Genomic DNA, 24793 nt, shown 5'->3' on the forward strand with positions numbered 1-24793 from the left:
AAAAGCCTTCATGCTCTCATCCCCCTCTCAACAATTGCCCATAGCTTCTTTATGCAGTTTAGTTAGGAAACCAAGTAGAGTTCAAATGGGTCGTTTGACAAATAATTAGAATTTAAAACAGTGCAGGCCGAGTCCTGGAAAGAAAATGGACATCTCCATAAAGTTTTTCAATGGAGGAATGAAGTGGCCTAAAATTAGCGGTTTAATTTTGATTGTGCAAATATTAAATTTGAAAGGTAAAAAGTGATATCTACTATACATTTTCCTTCCACTTAACTTTCCTTTCATTATAGTATACAGCTTCTTTTGCAGTCACCTTTGGTTTATTTTCAGTGACTTTCTATTTTACCAGGGGTTCGACCCTGGGGGTCATGAGATGATTTTCAGAATTGTGATTTGAGGCTGCTTTGTGTACCAGTTAAGATTAATATCTGAATTTTGGATTTTCTTTTGTCATTAACTTACTCTAAATTATTGAATTGTATTTTGTCCTTCTCAAATGTAGGAACATCAGATTGTAAATGAAAGATCTTCACTACTGGCTCTTGTACATTCAACTGAAGCTGTATTTGGGTATCATTGATGTTTTTAGACACTGGCGTACATCACAAATGGCACCTTTAATTTGTTTTCTGCAGATCTGGCTTTATTTATGAAGCTGATACAAAAAAGTTCAATAAAGTTTAAACTATGCAAAGATGTCGGACAGGTCTTAGAAATTATTCGGAGCTTTGACTGTCGGACCAACAGTTATTAAACTAAAAGCTGAAGGTTTCAATCATCCAGTGTTGTTTGCACAAGTGTGCTGGACTTATTTTACAAAAAAAAGAGTCCAGCTCATATCCTTCATTAATGGCTTTAAACCAGAACAGATAAAAACAGTGTTTCTAATGTTCCTAACATTCATCAGGTTAATGTTTAAGCTGTATTTTATTACCTTTATATGCCTCAATACTCCTGACAATCTGGTAAAAGCCCTTTTCATTTATGCAGCAGAGAAATGAATAATGCACAAAAAAGAAATATTAGTTTTCTCTTTATTATCATTGTCCAGAGGCATGAAGTGTATAAAATGATATCAAGAGTTACTTATTAGCTGTAATCATGTTAGCAGAGAACCATGCAAAATCTATCAACATGCAACAACTCTTTTACTGTCCTGGACAGGGGAACACAGCAACAACTGTGCTCTTTTTCCAAGCAAAATCTCAAAGAGCAGAGTTGAGCTTAATGTGGAACTTAGGAACTGGAAGAAACAGGATTAATGTGAAAAAGTCACCCCAAAAATCAGAAATCTTAACTAAAAAGATGTCTATTACAAAGCGGAAACTTTACTGATCATTGCTTTGCCATTTAGTTTAAACTGGCAGAAGAAAGAAAAAAACTGGAATACAACAAAGGAGGAATGGATGTTAGATGACAGAGAACTGGATGCCATGTTTGTTGAGGCGGTCAATGAGGGTGGTTTTGGAGAAAGCAGCTCCGGGAGTATAAACTCCTCCTCTGGGAAAAAAAAAAGAAGTAAAAACAAATTAGACCAAAAAGTAATTCAGGACAAATCATTACATATTTTCTACTCTTACTTCTACCTTAAACTTTCACAGTCCAATCTCATAGTTTTGCAACATTTTTTTTAAATCCAACTAGACTTTATAAATTTTAGAGAAAAGAAAAAAACATGAGAAAGAGAACTTGAAAAGAACTTAACTACATCTCGTAAATTGTGTTAGTTTAATTAAGTTTACATGGAAAGTACAAGTAAAGAAATGAATGAAAAAGCTTGTGGTGTGTTGTGTGTTGGATTGGGAACTCACTTCTTGGGCAAAGCTGCAGGTTCGTTGAGGATTGTAAGAGCAGCTTGCACCATGGCAATGGGCGTAGCCACATAACCAGCCTCTGAAGAGGAAAGACGAGTTTGACTGATTAGAAATAGTTTTATTAACCATTTTCAAATCTGATTTATACAAATTTTGCATAACAGTTACCTGGTCCCTGAACTAGAGTGCGGATCTTGGCATTGGGTTTCCCCTGGGTGGGGTCCTGTTCATCTGTGTAACCCTCACCATAGAGGGAGAACTGGAAGGATGAACCCTCCATCTAAAGCACAAGTTCAGCACATTAAAAATATATATATTTGTTTAAATAGGTACTTTTTTTCTCGAATATTTAAACAAACGGGTGTAAATCCTGACATATTTCGTTATTTTACCTGCTTTCTAGTTGGTCCAGCTTTCGAAAAGAAACCAAAGGAGAAGAACTCTGGGTACTGAAGACAGAAATCAACAAATTAGCTAAAAAAAAAAAAGAAAGTTACATCATGATTAAATGAATCTCCTTTATTTACCTTGATGAGCAGGTTGCGTCCAAAACTGAACTTTACCAAGAACCAGAACATCATGCCAGCAAATATCATCTTGATGATACTCCCAACTCCTCCTACTCCAGCATAGGCTCCATATTGGACCTGGGATTTAAAGGAGATGCAAAGTCTTCAATCCATTCAATCAATCCAATTTTTTAAAATGAAAATTGTGGTATTTTCCATATTTTATTTTTTTCTTTATATCCAGTGGGTCCATTACTCACTGGTGTGGCTTGATGTTCCTCTACCAGGAAACGCTGGGTTCTTTTCACCACAGAGGGATCAGAACCCATGAAGGGCACTGTATACTGCTGGATCTCATTACTGAAGAACAGCGCACCCCTACAAACACACACAAATATAAAAATGACATTTTAAAATGCTCAGTTCTTTACAAGATTTAATGCAAAAACATAAAGCACTTTAACCAACAAAAGAAACAATGCCAGAAGTCCTATAAGCCTGAAGAGGTACCTTTATGAAACACACTTCTAGATATTTCCACCAGTGCAAATGCTAGAAACTCTTATGTATAGCTCTGGAATTTGACTAGGCAATTAGACATTTTTTGATCCAAAACATCATAATTGCTGTATGTTTATGGAGGGAATCACTGTAAGAACTGTGGAGTATTTTTTCCACAGATAATATTTTATTAGGTGAAATCAAATGTAATGCCGGCTATACCTGCGCCGCAGCTTTGAGCCGACAGAGGGAAGAGGTTTGTGGTTAAACTTCCGTCTTAGGCTCTGGAGTTTGTGGCCGTCAGCAAAGCCATAGATAGCAGACTGCCAGGTCCCATCATGGATGCACCCACCCTGATAGATGAGAACGGAGAAAAAAAAATGCTGTTAAATGGCAAAACAGACAACACAACAACTGCATAGGGAAAAGGTTAAAGATCCACAAGCTGCCTGGGTTTATAAATACCTCTGGTCCTGCACTGACGGTCAGAAAACTCTCCACAGCTGTTAGAGTACCTGCACCCAAACACATCGACCCCAGATAGACAGGTTAGAGTGATACAAATATTTTCCAGTCCATTGTATACATGTGTAATAAAAGTATCAGTATGCATGTCCACACAAACCTCTGAACTGATCTCTAGTGTAGAGGACTCCCATGTCTGCAGGAATGGAGTCAAACCCACAGCTTCCAATGACGAAGACTCCTTTCTCTGCTGCCTGCTGGCTGTAGTTCAGCTGCATACCCTCCAAGAACTGTTCAACAAAAAAAACCACACAGAAAATAAAAACGTTTTAAATACGTCGGCCATAGTATAAAATGGATATTGAGCAAATTCACATCAATCAAACTGAACTTAGATGGAGGAAACAATTCGGCTTTAAGCAATCTGTGGTGAAACCATCTGGACGTAATAAGACGGCATTTCAGGAAGCAAACAACGGATACTTAATTTAGCATTTGTGTCAGTAAGATATGATGCACACCAGCCAACAGGGATGGAGCAGCTGCCGTCAGGGGCCCTAGTTAAAGATAATTTCATCCTAACCAGCTGCAGCATGACAATCAGCATGACTCCAATCTAATCCAAACAAACAACTTTAAAGATGACTGTCCAGAACTCTGCAGGAGGACGACACCCACACAGGCTGAACTCTCTTCATACACTTTATCAAAAACATACAGTATTATGTCTGATGTATAAAAGTAGTTTGTATGCAGGATGAAATGAAAGAATCAAATGATAACATCAAGTCCAAACAGAGCATCACACCAACCTGCGGCTCTCCACAGATGTCAATGTGGTGGGCTCCGTTCTCCACGCAGGCTTTGACCACAGGCTCACCAAAGAATCTGTACTAGAAACACAAAGAGAAAGATAGAAGTTGACCATGATCCTTCTTACACCTCTAATAACCCTTTAGTCAGTATATACTAGCCTTCCTTAGACTAGTCCTGAAAGAAATCCACTACATTGAAATGTAGGAATATGTTAAAGCCTTAAGAGTACCAAGGTTTGTGATGCGGTTGAAATTTGAACCTAAAAAGCACAATCGTGGTTTTATTTCAAAAGAACTTTGACTTTACGACAAACAGAAGAAAACTGGATCTTTAATATTCTCCTCATAGGGAGCAGCTTAGATCAAGAGGTCGGGTAGCATAGAGCTGGATATTTGTTAATATTAGTTGTTGTTTGTTTTGTTTTTTTCAATTTAACCTGTTTTTGACTTTTTAGATTTGAGAAGGTCAAGGTTACTAGTTTACCCCAGGCCATGTAGACCCCTCAGAAATCTGCTAACTTCTTGTTTTCCAGGATCAGAAGTAAACTGCTACTCAACTCAGCAATAAACGCCCCCACCGTCTTTAAATGCGCCGACAGGAGCGTCTGATCCAATAATCTGATTAATGAATCTAAGATCTATGACCTGTTTGAACCTACTGACACTGAGGACAAGATTTGATTTAAAATTCAATCTGAAAATCAGATTAGATTTTTCAGGCAGTGCTCTTTATCTCTATCCTTGTCTTTCCTTTTCTTTGAACTGAAATTACTCAATATTTCTGTTTATACCTTTAATTTTTTAAAAGCCCTTTGAGATGTCACTTATTTTTGAATTGCCCATTTATGAATGAAATGAAGTGAATCCAATTAAACATAAATCGATCTTTCTCTGTTGGAACCAACTGCAGACAATGAACTTTGGCACCTCGCTATCAGAGCTATCTGCAGATGTAGTGATGAAACCTTCAGCTGGGGAAAGTTAATTTAAAGCGTACCGACATCTCTGTAGACGGATACACGTCACTTAAATAACAAACACCGATATCAAGATGCCAACAGGACAAATTAATAATTTACCTTTAACCTAGATCCGTTGACATTACCTAGTTTTAACAGCACAATGTGAAGGAGAGGAACATCAGCCGCCATTTTAACTTTGGAAAGGTTTTAACATTGTAAGAACTATGCTGGCTGACCCCGTTTTATTGAGTCACTGTAATCTTTTGCTTTAGTGTCTTGGTTTGGTAACCTGTGAAAAATTCCCTGATCCTAATCATTATATGAGCTGGACGGCTAATTGGGAAGCCTTAACTCAGCATGTCAGCTCCATATGACACACAAATATAACATAAAGCTAACTGCTTTCTCAAAGATGTCTACCACCCTTTGCATGATTCATTCCAGCTCATTTCCTTTTTGATGAAGGACAAAACTGTATGGAAAGAGCTTTGTACCAACAGGTACTATAATGCTGAACAATAAGGCCCAGAGGTGATCAGCCTTGTTCATATGGATCTACTGATGCTGAAGCATTTTTATCAATGCATGAGTCAGGCTGTATTCATTCATGCCTGCACAACAAATTAACCAGTACTATGGTCCTAGTAAAGAAACCTTTAAAAACTGGTAAATATACATATATAAAAAAAAAAATAATAATAAAAAAAAAAATATATATATATATATATATATATATATATATTTATTTTTTATATTTTTACTTGTAGTATTTGAATTATAAAAATGGACACAAGGATCTAATACTTGAAACATAAAAAAGATAAAAAATGAGCAAATTTGTAAAGGTTGGGCAATTAATTGCATTTGCAATATAATCAAAATTTAACTAAATGCACTTTTCAAAATTGTAGAGGCACTCAGTTTTAGTCAGATTACATTTAACAAGAGTAATGCACTAACATTCTCACTGCAGCCCTTTAGGTGGCAGTAATCCACTTATGGCGGGTTTGTTGCTACACAGAAAGGTAGAGAGAGTTGCAGTTAGCACGCTGATCCATGCATGCAAGTTGAATGTATCCCTTTGTCACACAAAGGTTACAGTAAAATCCTGCAACAACAAACTCTGGACAAGCAAGCTTTCAAGGTCAGGAAAAAAACTGAAACCATGGGGAGAAACGGCAACAAGCTTGTTCTTTGTGCAAAGGCAAATGGAAACAAAATCGCAATACTGGCTAAAAATAATTTAGATTTTTGGCAAAACAGTTCAGCCCTAGTTTGTAGTCAGATGGCTTTTGTTTTTTTGGCTTTTGTGCTCATGGATTTTCACAGCATCTCATAGGTGATGAACATCTAGAGGCTTTTCTGTTCAGGTTCAGATCAGGTTGGACTAACCTGAAAAGCACGTTTCAGTCCTGCCAACCAACGTGCCTTGTTCCTGAGAAACCTCAGCCTCTAACACATATAACAATATTATATTTGTTTGTTTTGTTTTTTCTTCTTTCGGTGATAATCTTGCAAAATGTATGATCATTTTAGAATATAAGCAAGAAAAAAAAAAAGAAGATTCTGTGACATTTCATTGTCAAAGTTTAAACCAGTTGCTTTGTGCAAAACTGTAAGTGAGAGTAGAGAAAAACCTTGGTGTAAAACAAAATACTGTCACAGTAAATACGACTCTGGCTGTTATATCATAAAGTCGATTGTGTGATGAAGACAGCAGCTTTCATTGTCAGCTACGCTGCTTTATGCTGCTTTCGAGGCGACGGAGAACACAAAGCATGCAAAGCAAGTTGAAGAGCTCAGCTGCTGCCAAAAGGAGATGCCAACATCCACCCGGTGTGAAACAAAGTGATAGCAATAAGTTCTCTGCAAAGAAAACTATTTACTTTGGAATCATCTACTTACGGGCCCCACACAGTTCAAAACAATCACAGCCTGCTTGCACATAGCTGCAAGAGAGTCGGGTTCTCCGACGTCTGCCACAATCACGTCCACCTCCGTCCGAAGCTCAGGCTTACCTGGAAACAGACACACGGACAGTTTTAATTTAGACTATAAAGCAACCATCTGTAGGTTTAGTCAGTACGTCCAGCAAAAGGCCGTTAGCAGAGCGGACGACATGACGTGAAACACTGATTATTAAAAAGCAAATCTTTGAAACTTTTCATGATATTAAAAGATTTCTAAGAACTCTGCATAATGTTTGTGGTTCCGATTTATCAGTAAGTATTCCTGCCGTTTTTTTAAAAACATTTTCCCATTTTAAGCAGATATTTTGACTTAATTTTATATTGCACCTGTTTACTTAAAATGAAGAAAAATAAAGTGTGGGAGGGAAAGAACAATACAGTTAGTTTTTTTTTGGCGAGTTGGGGTGGGGGGGGGGGGTTGTAGTGGCTGTTCTTTTGTTTTTTTTAACAGTAGGCTGACAAGAGGGTATGAGAGAGGGGGAGAGACATGCAGCAAAGGACCAAAAGCCAGATTCAAATCCGGGTCGGCCACATCTAGGACTAAGGCCTCTGTACAAGAGTCGTGTGCTCCAACTATTGCGCCACCAAAGCACGCCCCAAGAACAATACACTTTCAATGTAATGCAGATATTTTTTCCTTTCACTGTAAAAATGCCATGCAGAACTATAGGCGGTTCACCCATGGACTAGACAGACGCACTTACGATCGCTCCCCCATTAGAAATTTATTTTTCCCCACCAAAAACTCGTTAACTGAAAATTGTGTGGCTTATATGTTTGATGAGTGGGAAGAGACTCACAAGAGGCAAAAAGAGGAAAGAAAATATGCCAAAAAGTCAAGAAAAAGGCAGTTCGGCAAAAGCTAACGCTATCAACTCAGAGGACGCCCCGACGCTTGGGACTGACGTGAACTCAAGTGACCTAATGGCAGCGATTAAAGACCTGAAGTCTGAACTGACAAAGGACAACGGTTCCCTACGTCAAGAAATCAACCTTATGGGCCAAGAACTCAACGGCAAACTTGACAACCTGACAAAAGACATTCAAAGCTTGTCTGGCCGGATTAATGAAGTGGAAACTCGTGTGGGGCACATGGAAGACTGGGCAGCAGAGGTAAATGCCGTGATCTCTGCCTCAGTTAAACAACAGAAGGCCCTCCAAGCCAAAGTGACGGACCTGGAGTCCCGATCTAGAAGAAACAATATCCGGATGTTTGGATTGACAGAGGGAGAAGAGGGAAGCTCGGTTTCCCAGTTCATTACGACCCTACTTAAACGTGAACTGCCACTCCTGAAAGAGGTGGATCTGAAAATCCAACGGGCACATCGCTCCTTGGCGCAGAAACCTCGCCCCGAAGATCCGCCACGGCCAATTATTATTAATTTTCAGGAATTTATGACCAAGGAGCTGATACTGAGGGAGGCTTGGAAAAAGGGGAAAATAATGCACGCCAACCGTCTTCTCTACTTTGATCATGACTACGCGACCGAGATTGTTAAGAAGCGCAAAGAATTCAACGCTGTTAAGAAAGCTTTAAAGGAGAAAGGAGTGCGCTTTCAGACGCCTTTCACAAGCATAAGGATCCACTGGGACACTGGAGTTAAGACCTACAGCAGCGCAGAAGCAGCAAGGAAAGAGCTACAGAAACGAGGTATCTCAGTGGACCCGCCACGGGTGAGGGACAGCGAACATGCGCTGGACGCCGCACTGTCGGAGCTTCTCGGATGGGAGCGGAGATCAGATCGTCAGGAGAGGAGTAACTCTACGGCGCAGAGAGCGAGGGAGAAACTGAAGGGGTTTCAGAGAGATGACGCAGAGGAGAACAGCTGAGGCTCTCTTGTAAATTTACTACATTCTGGTGAGGTAGCTTTTTCCTTGTCGGACTTCGCCTGTTAACTAATTAATCATTTGACCTCATTTTTTGATCAGGGGGAGAGATAGCAATCATAGCTTGATTAAGTTGGACTTATAGGATGGTGTTATTTCTTTTGTTAAAATTGATTACCATCTCTAGTATTGGGCCCTCTCTAGAGGAGAGACTATACCCTCGACCCTCCAACTGGGTCCACCTGGAAGAGTTAGATCTCTTCCACTCTTGGGAGTCACTGTTCTGTTGTGTTTATTTATGTTATTTCATTGTGTTTGTGAAAGTACATACTTTTCTGGGGGAGACCAATGTTTCATTAGAAGTTTTTATATGCCAAAGCCAGGTAATTTAAAGATCACATCCTTGAATGTAAATGGCCTAAGAAATCCAATTAAGAGAAGCAAGGTGTTGGGAAAATTAAAAAAGAATAAATCAGAGGTTGTAATGCTTCAGGAGACGCATATGTCTAATAAAGAACATAATAAGCTAAGGAGGTTTGGATATTCAAACTCTTTTTACAGCTCCTGTAAAAATAGCAGAAAAAGGGGAGTGGCTATTCTAATGTCAAACACGCTGAATTTTGACCTAATTAAGGAAGAAGGAGATAAGGAAGGCAGATACATTTTAGTTAAGGGAAGACTTGATAACATATTAATCACATTTGCTTGTGTTTATGTACCTCCGGAATGTGAAAAAAATTTTATTATACAGCTCTTTGAAAAAATTGTCGGATTCAGTGAGGGTATAATAGTCTATGCAGGAGACTGGAATACAGTCTTGGACTACTCCTTAGACACAACAAGCAAAAAACAGCATAAACTGCCTATGTCAAAATGCCTCAATGTTTTACTGAGAGAATATAACCTGTTTGATGTCTGGAGGAATCTCCACCCTTCAGAGAAAGACTTTACCCATTTTTCAGCTACACATCAGATTCATTCTAGAATAGATTATTTCCTGATGAGTGCGGGGGACAGACATAGGGTGATAGAATGTACAATAGGAACCTCTGATGTCTCTGACCATAATGCGGTTTATTTAACTATACACTTAGATAGTGCTCGTAAAAACACACTGTGGAGAATGAATATTGGGATTTTGAATAACAAAACAACTATGGATGAAATTAAAGGGGAAATTAGAAATTGTATTAAAGATAATATAAATAGTGAGGTTGACCCAACAATATTATGGGACACAGTTAAAGCCACTATGAGAGGGAACTTGATTTCACGGATGGCATACATAACTAAGGCAAAGAGATTAAAATATGAAAAACTACAGGAAGAACTGAAAAAGTTAGAAAAACAACAACAAACAGCTAATAATATGAGGCTAACAGAACAATTGAAGGATGTCAGAAAACAAATAGATGCAACACTGTCAGATGAATTAGAAAGGAAACTTAGATATGCTAAACAAACCACTTATGAATCAGGTCCGAAAGCAACAAAGATTCTAGCAAGATGCCTGAAAATACAACAAACTAAAAATTGTATATCGAAGATTAGGGACCCACTGAGTAAAGATTTGACTTTTAAACCTGAAGAAATAGAAAACTGCTTCAAAAAATACTATATGACACTATACTCTAATCCAGACCCTGTAGATGAAGTGATGATCAAAAAATATTTATTATCCTTGGATCTTCCCTCCATTGGACAGGTCCAAAATGAGTCTTTGACCACTCCGATTACAAAGGAAGAACTGGATAAAGCCATTAGTAATTTGAAAAATAATAAGTGCCCAGGGAGCGATGGCTTTCCAAATGAGTGGTACAGGGTCTTCAAGGAGGACCTTACGCCCACTCTACTTGAATCTCTGAATTGGACTCTCAAATACGCCAAAGTACCCCCGTCATGGAAAGAAGCAGTGATATCAGTGATACCAAAAGAAGACAAAGATAAAACACTATGCGAATCTTATCGCCCCATCTCCATACTAAATGTAGATTACAAGATATTCACATCAATAATCTCTAAAAGGTTGGAGCATATCCTCCCTGAGCTAATAAATGAAGACCAAACTGGATTCATAAAGGGCAGGCAAACCCAAGATAATATCAGACGCACACTGCATGTCATAGATCAAATACACAAAAAAAAGCTCAGTGCAGTGCACTGCAAAAACAATCCAGAAATAAGTAAAAAATGGCTTAAATTAAGTATATTTAGCCTTAATTTGAGCAGGTAAATAAGATGATTTGCCAATGGAATGAGTATTTTCACTCTTAAAATAAGATAGTTAGATAATATTTACTTGAAATAAGACGATAAAATAGTTTTTTCTTATTTTAAAAGGAAATTGTCTTGTTCCATTGGCAAAGTGTCTTACTTATCTCCTCAAATCAAGGAAAAACACACTTATTTTAAGAAAAAATAACTTATTGAGATTTATATTTTTTGCAGTGTGCTTAGCCTTGATGCAGAGAAGGCGTTTGATAGAGTTAGCTGGCCTTTTCTTTATAAAGTGCTGGAGACATTTGGCTTCAATGATCAAATTATTAGCTGTATTAAAGCTCTTTATGGGGATCCTACAGCCAGGTTGCGGATTAATGGCTCATTGTCTGGTAGCTTTAACCTTAAAAGAGGTACAAGACAAGGCTGTTGTCTTAGTCCTTCCCTCTTTGCATTATTCATTGAGCCATTGGCTCAGGATATTAGACAAAATGATCATTTGGAGGGGATCAACATAGCAACAGAGGAACATAGAATAAGCCTGTTTGCTGACGATATTATCACTTACTTAAAGAACCCAAACATAATAATCCCTAAACTTTTTTCCATTATGGAAAATTTTGGTGAGATGTCAGGATATAAACTCAATATTAAAAAGACACAGGTACTATGTCTGAATTATACACCTAGCAGTAATATGAGGAGTAATTATAAACTTAAATGGGACACAAAATCAATAAAATACTTAGGTGTGAATATCACCCAACATCTAAAAGACCTATATGAGTCAAACTATGGTATTCTAAGTGATCAAATTCAGAAAGATGTAACACGTTGGTCAATGTTGGCCTTAGATTTTAGCACAAGAATAGAGGTGATAAAAATGAATTTGCTGCCTAGATTATTATATGTCTTCCTCTCTCTCCCCATAAGGATCCCAGAAACCCAATTTTCTACATGGAATAAGGTCTTATCTAGATTTATCTGGGCGGGTATTAAACCTAGGGTAAGACTCAGAACACTCCAGTTAGAAAAGGAAAAAGGAGGACTTGCTTTACCTGACCTTAAAAAATACTACTGGGCGGCCCAACTGAGATACGTTGTTTATTGGTGTTCTCCAACATATAGCGCAAAGTGGAAGCAAATCGAATTCAATCTTGGTAAAATACCACCCCCTGCAAAATTGGGGTGTAAAATTTTAACAGATAGTAAAGAGGAGGGAACTATTCTGGGCGAAACTTTGAAAACATGGTATGAGGTCGTTAAGAAAAACAAAATTGAAGGTGATAGTAAATTATTAATATGGCCATCTCAAATGCCCAGTTTTGGCCCCAGTGGGTCAGATGATACATTTATCAGGTGGATGGAGAGGGGAATTACGGCAATATGTACACTCACTGAAGGGAAAATATTTAAATCATTTGAAAAAGTTAAAGAAGAATTCAATCTTGAAAACAGAGACCTATATCGCTACCTACAATTGCGTCACTTTTACGACAAAGAGGTTAACAGGGACCTATCAGAAGGAATTAGTGAGGTGATTATAATCTTGACACGTGCATATGGTGGAACTCCCTCAAAAATTGTATCAAAGTTGTATAATAGTCTCCAAAAATGCGATGGCAGAAATTCATTCTATGTTAAAGAAAAGTGGGAACAAGAATTCAACATTACATTAACTGGGAGTGACTGGTCCTCCATGTGTAAAACACAACAATCTTCAACCAGCTCAAGAAGATGGCGAGAATTTGGATGGAAAAATCTAATTCGTTTTTTTATCACCCCATATATAAAATCAAAACAACTTAGGCAACAACAGAAATGCTGGAGAGGGTGTGGACATGTAGATCCCAATCACTCCCATATCTTTTGGTCATGCATTGAACTGCAGCTATTCTGGAACAGTGTCATTCAGACAGTAGAGGAAATTTTATGCTTATCTATACCCCGAAATCCGAGCTTTGTATACCTAGGACTTATGCCATATGAAGTCATTGGAAAAAAAGAAATTTACCTCTGCAAAATATTACTGATTGCTGCCAAAAAGGCATTGACAAGGAATTGGTTGAAACGTGACCCACCTGGGCATGGACAATGGCTGAATATTGTAGATGAACTATACACCATGGAAAATTTGACTTTTCGTCTGAGCCTTAAAGAAGGTGACTTTGAGAAAAAATGGCAGAAGTGGTCAATGTTCAAGGCCAAAACCAAACCATAAGAGGAAAAAAAAAAAAAAAAAAAAAAAAAACTTTGGTAAATATGGCAACGGATGCTCCCCCCAGCTTGTTTTTTGTTTTTTTCTTCTTGTTTTTTCTTTTGTTTTTGTATTATGAAAAAGACTAAATAAAGAGTTGAAAAAAAAAAATGCCATGCACAGTTTAACCTCAGCGTATTGTACCCCATTCTATCCGACTTCTATTAAATGTTTGCACTAGGGAGTTACTCAGCTTAAACATCAAGTTGTTGGTTGGTTAGTCTTGTAAAATTTGTGCATTTTATTTGGAAATTAAGCTTCCAGGTTCTACAGAGGGGAGAGATACAGAATCTGAGTCATTGAAAAGATCTTAGAGCCCTTTATGATTTCCACCATTAATAAGCTGATGAAGATTCTCAGTCATCCAGGTCATTCTATAATAGTAAAAAAAAAAAACAATCCACTGGACTTTGTCTCCAAAGTTTTTTTGGAATCACCATTAATAAACACCTGGCAATGAAGCCCGATATATGACTGCCCCGTTTAATGAGCATATTATCAATGGACTGGACTGGCCAGCAAACTGGGCTCACCGTATCCCTTTGCTTTGGTTTATCATAAGGCAAAATTTAAGCACCACCAGGGTCCAATAAGGCATATATATTATATAATAGTTATTGAAGACTGGATAAATCTGCCACACTGCAATAAGGTAGTATTTCATGCAAAAGTACAGAGTGCATATACTTTACAGAACATGAACTTAATTTTTCAGCAGGCCTGCATCTCTTTATTAAAAGTTTTAAATTTTCTAAGAAATGGAATTGGATTTTTATTAGCTGTAAGTGTTAACAATGAAAATGAACAGAAATGAACCGCGAGTCATTGGAATAAACCTACTATCGTTACATGATTCACATAATAATCAATAACTATAGACCATTGCTGCAGACCATTGGGGAAGATCAACACAAAAAAAGTTTTCTTTAAGTTCAATGACCATTTAAGTTGGTTCATTTGGTTCGATAAACAGTTGCAATTTACATTTATTCCCAAAGCAAACCTACAAATCTGAGGTGATGACTTATAATTAAATATTTTTTTTATGTTAAACCTACAATGATAGATGTCCAGAGAGACAAAAGTCGATAACACTACCATTTATTGCACAGCTGTGATGAATCAATCTGCTGTATCAGGACGTGAGAGTGTGTTTGAGGCCGAGGGGGGCGGGACAGTGAGCTGGTATGTTCCATCAGCTGTTGAAGAGGAGGAGACCAGAGCATTAGACTCTGATCCTCTGGAAAACTTTTGTTGCCAGTACGACAGCAGATCAGCTCCCTGATGAAGATTTGCTATTAGACTGGATTTTCCATGATCAGTCTACCAAAGGTTGTTTCATGTGATATTTATATCAAAGTGACTAGAGTTACTGTTTGTGTTTAGAATCACAAAAACACTTTCACTGATTTTTTTAGAAAATCTGTAATGTAATGATTTTAAACCGATTCAATGACTGTAAAAGCATAGTTTCCTGATTTTTAATCATGTTTCTTTTCACTAAACAAGCCATGCAGCTAATTAATGCCAAATAATATGCTGATTGTTCTTCAACAATAAAGCCAAGATGTTAAACAAAATAAAGAGTGTTTTAAAGAAAGTTTTTGCTCCATTTCTAGTTGCATGTGCAGCACATGCATTCTCATATGGATAACCTATGGTTACCCTATAAGTAGGAATGAAAAGCTTTACTATAGCCCACATTTCCGGATTAAATGTTCATTTTTGTTGGTTTGCAAAATAATGCTAATATAAGAAATAACATGTCACGCTTTTATTAGCTGTAAGCAGAAAAAAATATCATAATAAACAGAAATAAAAGCTTAAAAGCATCAGCCTGTATAAGATTTACTATTCCTTAGTAACTTTAGTTATTGAATAAATGAACTTTAAAATTATTTGTGGTCAAGAAAAAGTGACACATATAAAGAAACTATTATTTAAGTATTTCAAAGGAAGCAAGATAAAGTTTATCTATTAATTTAAAACTGTGATAAAGTTTGTAATAACAGGCAGAAATAAGATAAATGGTCTTTAATAAGAAAGAAGAATAACAGTTGATAAAAAGGTCAAAGTCATGTCCAACTGGTCCTCCTAACCCTGCAGGGATTGCTTCATCATCTAGAATTAAGCAATATCTGCTTCAAACCTGACACTCCAGCTACGATACAAGCTAATCACCCTGGAACATGGGCGTAGGTTTGCATAGGGACCATAGGGACATGTCCCTACCAAAATTTTGAACCGACCTAATTGTCCCTACCAATGATTGGATGTGAGCAACGTGTTTATAATTTACAGCAGTAGTTGTTGCAGCAGTGGCTTCTTTTCCTCTCGCAGCTCCTCTGCCTTGTCTCTCCTGTCCCTTTCATGTAGCAGCCCATGGAACTGTGCTGCGCTGTTTAACTCCACTGTCATTGGTTGTTCTGCCTTAGGTTCCGCCTTCTCTCCCTCTGATTGGCTGTTTTCTGGTGTGTGTGCTTGGAGCACAACATTGAAAATGTATTCACACTAGAATGCTGCGGTTATTATTAGGCTACAAAACAAGTCCCGATAAAAAAATTTTTATATCAAGTACACTAAAAAACAAAAACCTTTTTTTTTCTTTTATAAAACGAAATATCCTGAGTCAGCCAGGAGTTCTGAAGACTGCTGGAAAAATGGGCAAATAAAGGCTGTAAGTCATCAACATTTCTGATTCTTAGCCACAGCCACCTAAAAAAGAAAATGTGAGGGTTTCCTTTTTACCGATATTTAGTTGCTGTTACTGTTTTCATTTTTTGATGACTCTTTGAGAAAGTTCAGGTATAATTATTAGCAGGTGTTATTTCTCTTATAGAGTATAACAACAAGAAATGGTGGCTAAACATCTGCTGTTTATCGTTTAAAAAGCATAATTAGGGTTCCACATATAAGATTTCCACACCGTCAATAAGTAAATTAGTACAAACATTAATGTCTGGTAAAAATGCTTGAATATGGCTGTTTATTTTTGATATTATTAAATTACAGATAATATATTGATATATTGTCTTTTATAATTGTTAAAAGTGATTTTATATTTGAATACACTTAGGCTCATTCTTAGTGTTGTGTTTGTAGATGATGCCACTGAAAAAGAAAATATACATAAGGAGCTATTTAAACAGTCAGACAGTAAGCAATATAGGATGGTGATAAAAGGTTGTGTTACATTTAATCCTTTACTATTAAAAATGCACTTATACATTATATGATTATAGGAAACACAGATATCCAGCAATAATGTTGCAGGGCAGCTTGTAGGTGAAGCAGCTGGCCCTTCAGTGCTTCAGGTGATGTCTAAATAAACCAGGTGAAACTAAAATATTTCCACATGAGGAGTTCTGGATGGAGAATATTGACATACAAAAAATTTTTTTTAAATATTATATATATATATATATATATATATATAAGTATTTTTACAATTTTGGTATAATTACAATTTTGGTATAATTACTGATTTAAGTGGGTTGCTCTGTCGGGGAAAGGCACATTTTACATTTAGATTATGTTTTAGAGTCTCTATTCTTCAGTTAATGATGAATCACTCACTAAATTAGTTGACAATTATTGAAATAATCAATTAATATAATTCATTTTTTCAGCCCCAGATAAAATACATGATTTGGGCGACACAGAGTAACTACAGCCCAGATGTTCAACTTTTATAGTGAAGTTAATATTTTAATGAATGTATTATTTTGCTTGATATAAAGAGAGCATAGTAGGTAAAAAATATAAGAGTGGGGTTTACCTCTGCATAATTCTATATCTTCAAAAGAAAATACTGTATTTACCTTCTCTCTTAGTCATTTAAATGAAACCATTTTCAAAGTGGAAAACAGTCCTAATTCCACATTCATCAGAGCTGGTGATACTTCAAACATTGATAAACAGCATCTAATGAGTGTAGTGCTTATAACATTTTTATTAATGTAGCAAAATTATGCTTTTCTCTTTTAACAATGAATTGCTCTTATCAGTACGGATGCTCACATCGAGCATAAAAAAAGGCATGCATATTGCACAGCACCAATGACACCTGACCAATTGTGTCCCTACCAAAGTTCAAATCAAACCTACGCCCTTGCCCTGGAACAATTATTAAAAACACATAAACATAACAAGTGTGATTCAGAAACATACTGAGGACTCCAGCGGCCTGCTCCAGAACTTTTTCCAGCTTTTGCTTGCTCCTTCCAGCCACTGCCCACCTCAGGTTCCCGTTCGGACCCTCGGACACCGTCCGGGCCACCTCCTCCACCACAAACTGCCCCGTGAAGCCAGAGGCTCCGAAGATGACCAGGTGGTAAGGCCTGCTGGGGGACGTTTCTACCCGTGCCATGATAGCAGCAGTTGCTCAGAGAATCTAAAGCTGTCACAATGAAGGGCTGAGCCGCGCGCTGCGCTTTTTACAGCGTCTACTTCCGTAGCCTAACTATGCTAATATGATAACAGTAAGTGATTACAGCAGCTAATAGTGGATGACAAGGACGTCATGTATAAATAAAAAGCCACATATTTGTTACACGTTGTATTATTGTAATAAACTTTAAATTATATCGAAACTCGTCTTGCTTTCTTTATCCCAGTTTGATATTTTGCTAGCAGAACGAATTTTACCGGATTCTGATTGGTTTACACGAAGATGTGACGTCTTTAGAGCTGTAGGTCAATTTATCCGCCATATTGTGAGTGGCATAGCACTGAAAGATAGCTGAAGTGGCTAATAGGACCAAATCCTACCTCTTGTTAGAAAGGTAAAGGAGCAGACCCTGGGCACCAGAGCAATGGAAGCTTAGATCTACCATACCAGGCTTTACAAAAAAGCCCCAGAAACAATTCACCATCGCACAGCAGGGCTTAAGATACTACAACATATTGGCAGGAATACATGGTGTAACCTACAGAAAGATCTGAGCAGAACACAAACTTTAGACCCCCAGAGTCAAACTGGGAGCCACCCAGAGGCGTAGCCAGAAAGGGTGGCAAGGCATTACCAATGTATACTGAGGGACCTCATGGTCAATCTACACTATTCCAACAGGAACATTAACTAGCAAAACATCCATATTTTCTAAATAAAGACTAACTATACTTTCCCACAGCCTTTGCTAACAAATAGACACATATATTTAAACATCCGTAATTTCTAGATGAAAGGTATAGCGGATAAAACTCAGTTTTGAGTTCTGGGGGGGAAATCAATCATCATTGTCATTACTTACCTACTTGTATCAATAAACATTCAGCGTAAAATTAATATTTACAAGCACTAATATCTACATAGATTGATTATTTGATATGTTTTTACTAAAATTGTTATCTATCTTTCATTGAATACTCCTAGATGACTTGCAGACTCTTTACCCAATAAAACACAAAATCTAGGTCTGAAAAGAGCATGAATTCTGTACTTATCATCTTTGATGTTAGTATATTGATGTGTATAATCAAACACAAAAAAATAAAATGTTTTGCATATTCAACTTGAGAGTATTACTGCTGCCACCATCTGTATTAGAGGGGGGGAAAATGGTAGGGGTGTCCACAGGGGTGGCCAATGATTGGCTAAGGGTGGCCCTGGCTCCCCATCTAGCTCCACCCCTGGAGCCATCTCCCAAGATAGAGGAGAATAACACAGAATCTGATGGAACTACCAGAAACAAACAGACAAAATGGTTGTGGCCTAACTGGACATTGTGATCAAGAGGACAGCTGTAGTGATTGATGTGGCCATCCCTAAATGATGGTAAAAGAACATGAGAAATTGGAAAAATACCAAAGCCTCAAGGAAGAACTAGAAAGAGCATGGAAGGTGAAGGCAATGGTAGAGCCCCTGGTCATCGGGGCCATCTGTTGGAGCCACACCGACCAAGTGGCTCCAACACATACTGTACCTGGAGCAACACCAGAGATCTCAGTTCAGAAAAGCACAGTTCTAGAGACAGCAAAGATACTGTTAAGAACCCTCAGGTTCCCACGCCTCTGGTAGAGGAGCTGAGCTTGAGACAAAGAATCCACCCACCCTGCCACCAAGGTTGCACGAGGGGTGGGTGAGAGGTCAGGGAAAACACTTACACTTTAGGAGGGTCTTTAGTCTTTCTATAATTTTGGACTCTTTTATCGCTTAGAACACTCAATAAACATACTTGATTAATTGGACAAAAAATAGTCAAAGAAAAAGAAGAATGTGCCAAAGAAAGGTGCATGGGGTATATCAGTGCGTCTACATATGACAGCTTTTTTTTAATAGAAGGATCATTATACAGAGTTATTTCACAGGGTGTTTATCATGGGTATTTTATATAGATAGATATTTATATTTATTTATTTTATTATTTATTGGAGCCAAAAAAGGAAATAACAAAAGAAAAAAAGTAATATATATATATAAAAGAGACCAATGAAGATGAAAGATGAAATAAAAGAAAAGAGATAGCTCTACTGGTCATTCATCATCCAAGTACTTCAGTCCTACAAAGAAACAATCATATCTGCTCATGGAACTATGGTGAAGATTACCCTCTCATTTATAAAGCTTGTGTATGGGTTGTCTCATGTTCATATTTGTTTTTTTTTCCTCCTCATTAACATCTAAATTAAATCTAAAGAATGTTTCATGGTCCACATCTCTACTAACAACACCTAAGTTGTTAGTATTCATTTCAGTTTCAAGGAATGGAATCAGTTTTTTTTTTCTTTCTTTTTTTTTTTTTTGACACTCTGCTGTTCCACTCTAGTCCAGCAGGTGGCGATAAATGAACGACCCAGCTGGTTCATGTCAGCTGTATGTTGGTGAAGGAAGTTTAACTGGACACTACAGGTGTTGGTAAGCACAGATTCAAAAGAAGCAGAAAATACATTCCTCTGTTGGTAAAACATGTTTATTCAGGCTATTCTGGTTTAAAATATATGCAGTTTTATTGGGTTCCAGTGGATGGAAATTAAACAGCAGAAACACTAATTAAAAGGGCCTTAGAATGAAGTAACAGTACAGATTTCATTTGATGAAGGTAAATCAAAAAACAAAAAAGGAGAAGTAGAGATATGGAAAAAAAAGATAGACTGAATATAAGGAAGAAAACTACATAAAATACAAAAATCATTAACAATAACAACAGTAGAAGGAAGATGTAAAAACGATTACATTGAGATTGGATCATACCTATCTAAATAATTGTTTTTATTTCGACATAATAAATATGAAGTTTGTGGAGAAAAAAGTGTGGATTGTGTTTTGGCAACCACTTTTAAATATGTCGCTGAAAGAGAGGATAAGGGAACAAGTAGGTGTACAGTAGGTGGCGATATACACCTGCCCAGTGGTTTACGATCCGACAATATAAAGAGGAAGAACAGAAAGCCGCTGGCCAAGTAAAGTAATGTTGCTACACATTCATGAACAGTAGGTGGCGGTATGCACTTTAAAGTTGCTTGCGATCCGACATAATAGAAAATAAGAAGACGACGAAGAAGCCTAAGATGAGGGAGAAGAAGAGGAAGAAGCCGCTAGCCAGAATAAATGTAGCGAGTGTTCTGTGCCTCAGGAATGATTAGTTAACCTGGTTCCTACTTTACCATTTCCATTTGTAGATTTTAGTAGTTCGCTAACCATGTCCTCAGTTCAGCTTCTGAGAGAGTTTATCAGAGAGCGACTAACTGCTGCTGCCGATGAAATCTTGACAGAGTTTGAAAAAGTAATCTTTCGGTATGAAGAAGATATCAGACTGTTGGAAACCACCTCGCCTCAGACAAAACCCTCCAACATTGGTAATTTTACCCCTCATTTAATTCTAGACTGTAGAAATAAGGCCAATTATAGAGTAAATCTTTTTAACAGATTTAGGGTATATGATTCATTGAAATATGGTCTATAAATTTTATTTATCAGATTTAAAATCATTGCATTGCTTTTTGTTTGTTCTGTGTTAAAATGTCATTATTATTGAGGAAAAAAATCCTGGGTTGTTTAATGAATTACTTGTGTGGTTAAACTGTTTTTCTTTCCTGTCATAACAAGGACAGCTGACAAATCTTCAATGTTATTATTAATTTGTCTTCCAACTCATCTGTTCTAGACAGTGCTGTTTGGATTTGATAACAAAAACGTAGAACAAACTGATATGGGCTGAAAGCTTCTGCATTTTCAGCTGGTTGCTTTACTGAATAGAAATAGGTGAATAAAAAAGTCCCTCAATGATGGTTATTTGGCTGTTTAGTGCCTTCTGGGTATTCTTTAGGGTTAAATACCCAATATTAATATTGTATATCAGCCCCATATATGCAAAAAAAAAAAAAAAAAACAACAACAACTAATATCTTATTATTTAAGCCTGCGTCAAAATCCCTGATATTTTTGTAATGATAAAAACACTGCTAAAAGAATTTCAGATAGGGCTTAGGAGACTTTTTCTCCTGCTTTATCGTGTGGTGTTGAGACATCTCTTCTGTTCTCGCCTTTCTTTATTTTTCTGACTGCTGGTCTTGGGCTTTGGACAGTAGATCTTTTCAAAAATCCATTTGCTGTTTTGTTTTGTTTTTTGTTTTTGACAACATATCTGTCTTATTTTAAGGAGATGTCCTCATTCTTATTGAGAATACTAGCTTAAAGAAACAACTCTGTCTTTTCATATTCATAATCAGGGTGTCAGTAGTATTGATACTCAGACGCTGTATCCGGATATATATAATATTACTTTGAGATGGTATCGATACCCAAGACAAGTAGCCAAAGAGATGACATGTTGACTGAATTGTTGCTATTAAAATAAACTGAATTTAATTCATTTTTGCATATTTTTACTAATGTTAATTTCAGATATCTGGAATTCTTTGATCATAAAATAATAAAATTTTAGACAGCATAAAGATATCATCAAATTGTGTAAGATTTGAGTTTTTTTTTTCTATTTATCTGCAAACCAGCACCTGGTTCTGTTGAGAAAGCATGCTGTATGATGATTGAAAAAAAGGTGAGTTTTAAGATCAAATGTTTGTCTTTTATTATTAGTCAGTTTTCAATTCCCATGGCATAGAAAATTGTATCACGTATCCAATATTATGCTGGGTATTGATACAGAGTTTGAAGTTTTTGTATCATTGTGACTTGAATCTATACTCTAGCAAACCAGAATGCCGGGCTCTAATATCTATAGTTCCTACACACTCAACAAAATTAAAATGGGAAGTTCTTAAAATAGTTTGTTTACCTTTTATTTTAAAGAATTGTTTCTGGTCTCAATAACTGTGGCGATGGTGACTTTGTTGGAAACATTTTTGTTTAAAGTGGGCTGATTTCCCAGCTGATTAGATGTCCTAAAATTAAAGGATTTTAATTCTCTATCAGTGTTAAATTTTGCTGTTGTGATAAAAGCTTAATTTATCTGAAAACATCTTTACCAGCGCTGTCAATAAATGTGGAGGAAACTTAACACTGTAAACGTCACCTCCTTCGAAATGACAAACTTCAAATTAAATTAAATTTAGATGAACAATGTTACACATGAAGAATTAATTACTTAAAAAAATATCTTAATCATATCTCCCTTTGTTCCTGCAGACCTCTCAAAGCTGCTTGTCATCAATAAGGACTTATTTGCCACCCAACAGCTCTCTAACCAGGGAAGGAGTTCCAGACATGACCAGCAGGAGGCAGAGCCTGTTAGAAATGAAGAACAAAAGATGGAGCCTGATCATTCTCTGACTGAAAAGCAAGGGGAACAGCATCCTCTATGGATTAAAGAGGAAGAGGAGGATTCAGAACTAATCAAAGAAGAAATTGAGGAGCCAGAATCTTCTCGGACTGAAGAGGAACAGAATGAACCAGAATCTATAAAGCCTGTTACAAAGAAACTGTCTTTCAAATGTGTCATTTGTGGCAGATCCTTTAGGAGGGAGGCAGACTTAAAAGAGCATCAAGGAACACACACTGGAGAAAGACCCTTTTCATGTCAGACATGTGGAAAACAATTTTCTCATATCCAAGGTTTTAAGAATCACAAGAGAGCCCACACTGGAAAGCGGCCTTTTCTTTGTCAGACATGCGGCAAAACCTTCTCTCAAAAAAGTCATTTGCGTGATCACAGGAGAACTCATACAGGAGAAAAGCCCTTTTCTTGTCCGATATGCGGAAAAGGCTTCTCTCGAATTAGTTGTTTAAACATTCACAGGAGAATTCACTCTGGAGAGAAGCCCTTTTCTTGTCCGATATGTGGAAAAGGTTTTTCTCAAAGTGGCTATTTAAACATTCACAGGAGAATTCACACTGGAGAGAAGCCCTTTTCTTGTCAAACATGTGGAAAATGTTTTATTCAAAAAGGGCATTTAAAGGTTCACAGAAAAACTCACACTTGAGAGAGGGCTTTACCCTGTCAGGCGCATGTTAAAGGCTTTACTGCAATTATCTTTGAATTTAAACATGGGGGAGAAAAAAAACAACCTTTTACTGTGACACAGATTTTGTTAAACCTGTCTAGGAGTTACCCCGAAATCCCACATCCTCCGTTCCGCCTGCTTCATTCCAGACAGAATTCTGGATCCTCCCATCTTGCTCCGCTCTGACTTCCTGGGAGCTCGAGGAGCGCATGCGCTATATTTAATTCATAGTAACACAATACGAGGTAATGAACGCTTCATTTAATATGACATGATAAAAAATCTGCATTCAACATTCTTTTCGTTGCGGATCTTTGTAATAGGGATAACTAAGGTTATACAAAATCGGTTTGTTCTCTTTTTCCTAAGTCAACATTTCTTTGTCCATGTCTGCAATAAGAAGTTTATTTTGAGGTTGTGAGGTGCGCTTTTGGAAGATGTGACTAGATTTGACAACATTTTCAAGCCTTTCAGCATAAAATAAATATGATCAAGATGACAAATCTGCTTCCTGGTATGCTGAACTACCAATAGTTTGCATTCTATTCTTCTTTTAGGAATATATATAAAAGTATGCTCTGATTTTTAGTTACCAGTCTGTTGTTACCATGGGCCTGTTTTACTTTGACCAGACCGGATCTTCTCTATGTTCTTTTTCCTGTTTGATCTGATTGCAATTAGCCGATCTTGACCTGACCTGCTTCCAACAGGGCAGTGTGGTGCATAAAATGGCTTGTCTCCTTATCTTTATGGGGAAAAGGTAAGTGGATGGTGACGTTCAGAGGAGTAACGGTGGAACAGTGCTCATTGATTAACATGACTGCACAAGTATTCAGCAGGACGAATGTGAGCGGAGCGGTGACAGAGGATGTGGAATCTGGGGGTCAGGGTGGGAGATGGAGTTCATCAGAATCTAATTTTAATAAGGTCTTAAGAAACCTCTCTGAGTCAGCGAACACTTGCATCTTGGACCTCATGAACAAACTGACTTTTCTACTTGATAGGGTTCCACATCATAGCTCTTTGCCCTGTTGGCCTATTTGTAAACACTT

General features: G+C 37.2%; 2 protein-coding genes across 2 annotated transcripts; one reads left to right on the plus strand and one right to left on the minus strand.

Annotated features, from left to right (window-relative positions):
• Positions 1-1020: 1020 nt before the first annotated feature.
• LOC119789650 (saccharopine dehydrogenase-like oxidoreductase) lies at positions 1021-17709 on the minus strand. The gene is made up of 12 exons (XM_038294636.1): positions 17511-17709; positions 6975-7087; positions 4105-4185; positions 3453-3582; positions 3293-3342; positions 3050-3180; positions 2587-2704; positions 2345-2464; positions 2210-2266; positions 1986-2097; positions 1815-1896; positions 1021-1503 (listed from the first exon to the last, which is right to left on the minus strand). The coding sequence occupies exons 1-12, from the start codon at positions 17707-17709 to the stop codon at positions 1413-1415; spliced, it is 1284 nt and encodes a 427-aa protein (XP_038150564.1). The 3' UTR covers positions 1021-1412.
• A 3230-nt stretch (positions 17710-20939) lies between these two features.
• On the plus strand, positions 20940-24769 carry LOC119789606 (gastrula zinc finger protein XlCGF7.1-like). Its single transcript, XM_038294577.1, has 2 exons — positions 20940-21137; positions 22927-24769. The coding sequence occupies exons 1-2, from the start codon at positions 20981-20983 to the stop codon at positions 23718-23720; spliced, it is 951 nt and encodes a 316-aa protein (XP_038150505.1). The 5' UTR covers positions 20940-20980; the 3' UTR covers positions 23721-24769.
• The last annotated feature ends 24 nt before the right edge of the window (positions 24770-24793 follow it).

This window comes from Cyprinodon tularosa, unplaced genomic scaffold (genome assembly GCF_016077235.1).
Source record: "Cyprinodon tularosa strain WSP-4 unplaced genomic scaffold, ASM1607723v1 ctg342, whole genome shotgun sequence".
In the NCBI taxonomy this organism is placed as follows: Eukaryota; Metazoa; Chordata; class Actinopteri; order Cyprinodontiformes; family Cyprinodontidae; genus Cyprinodon; species Cyprinodon tularosa.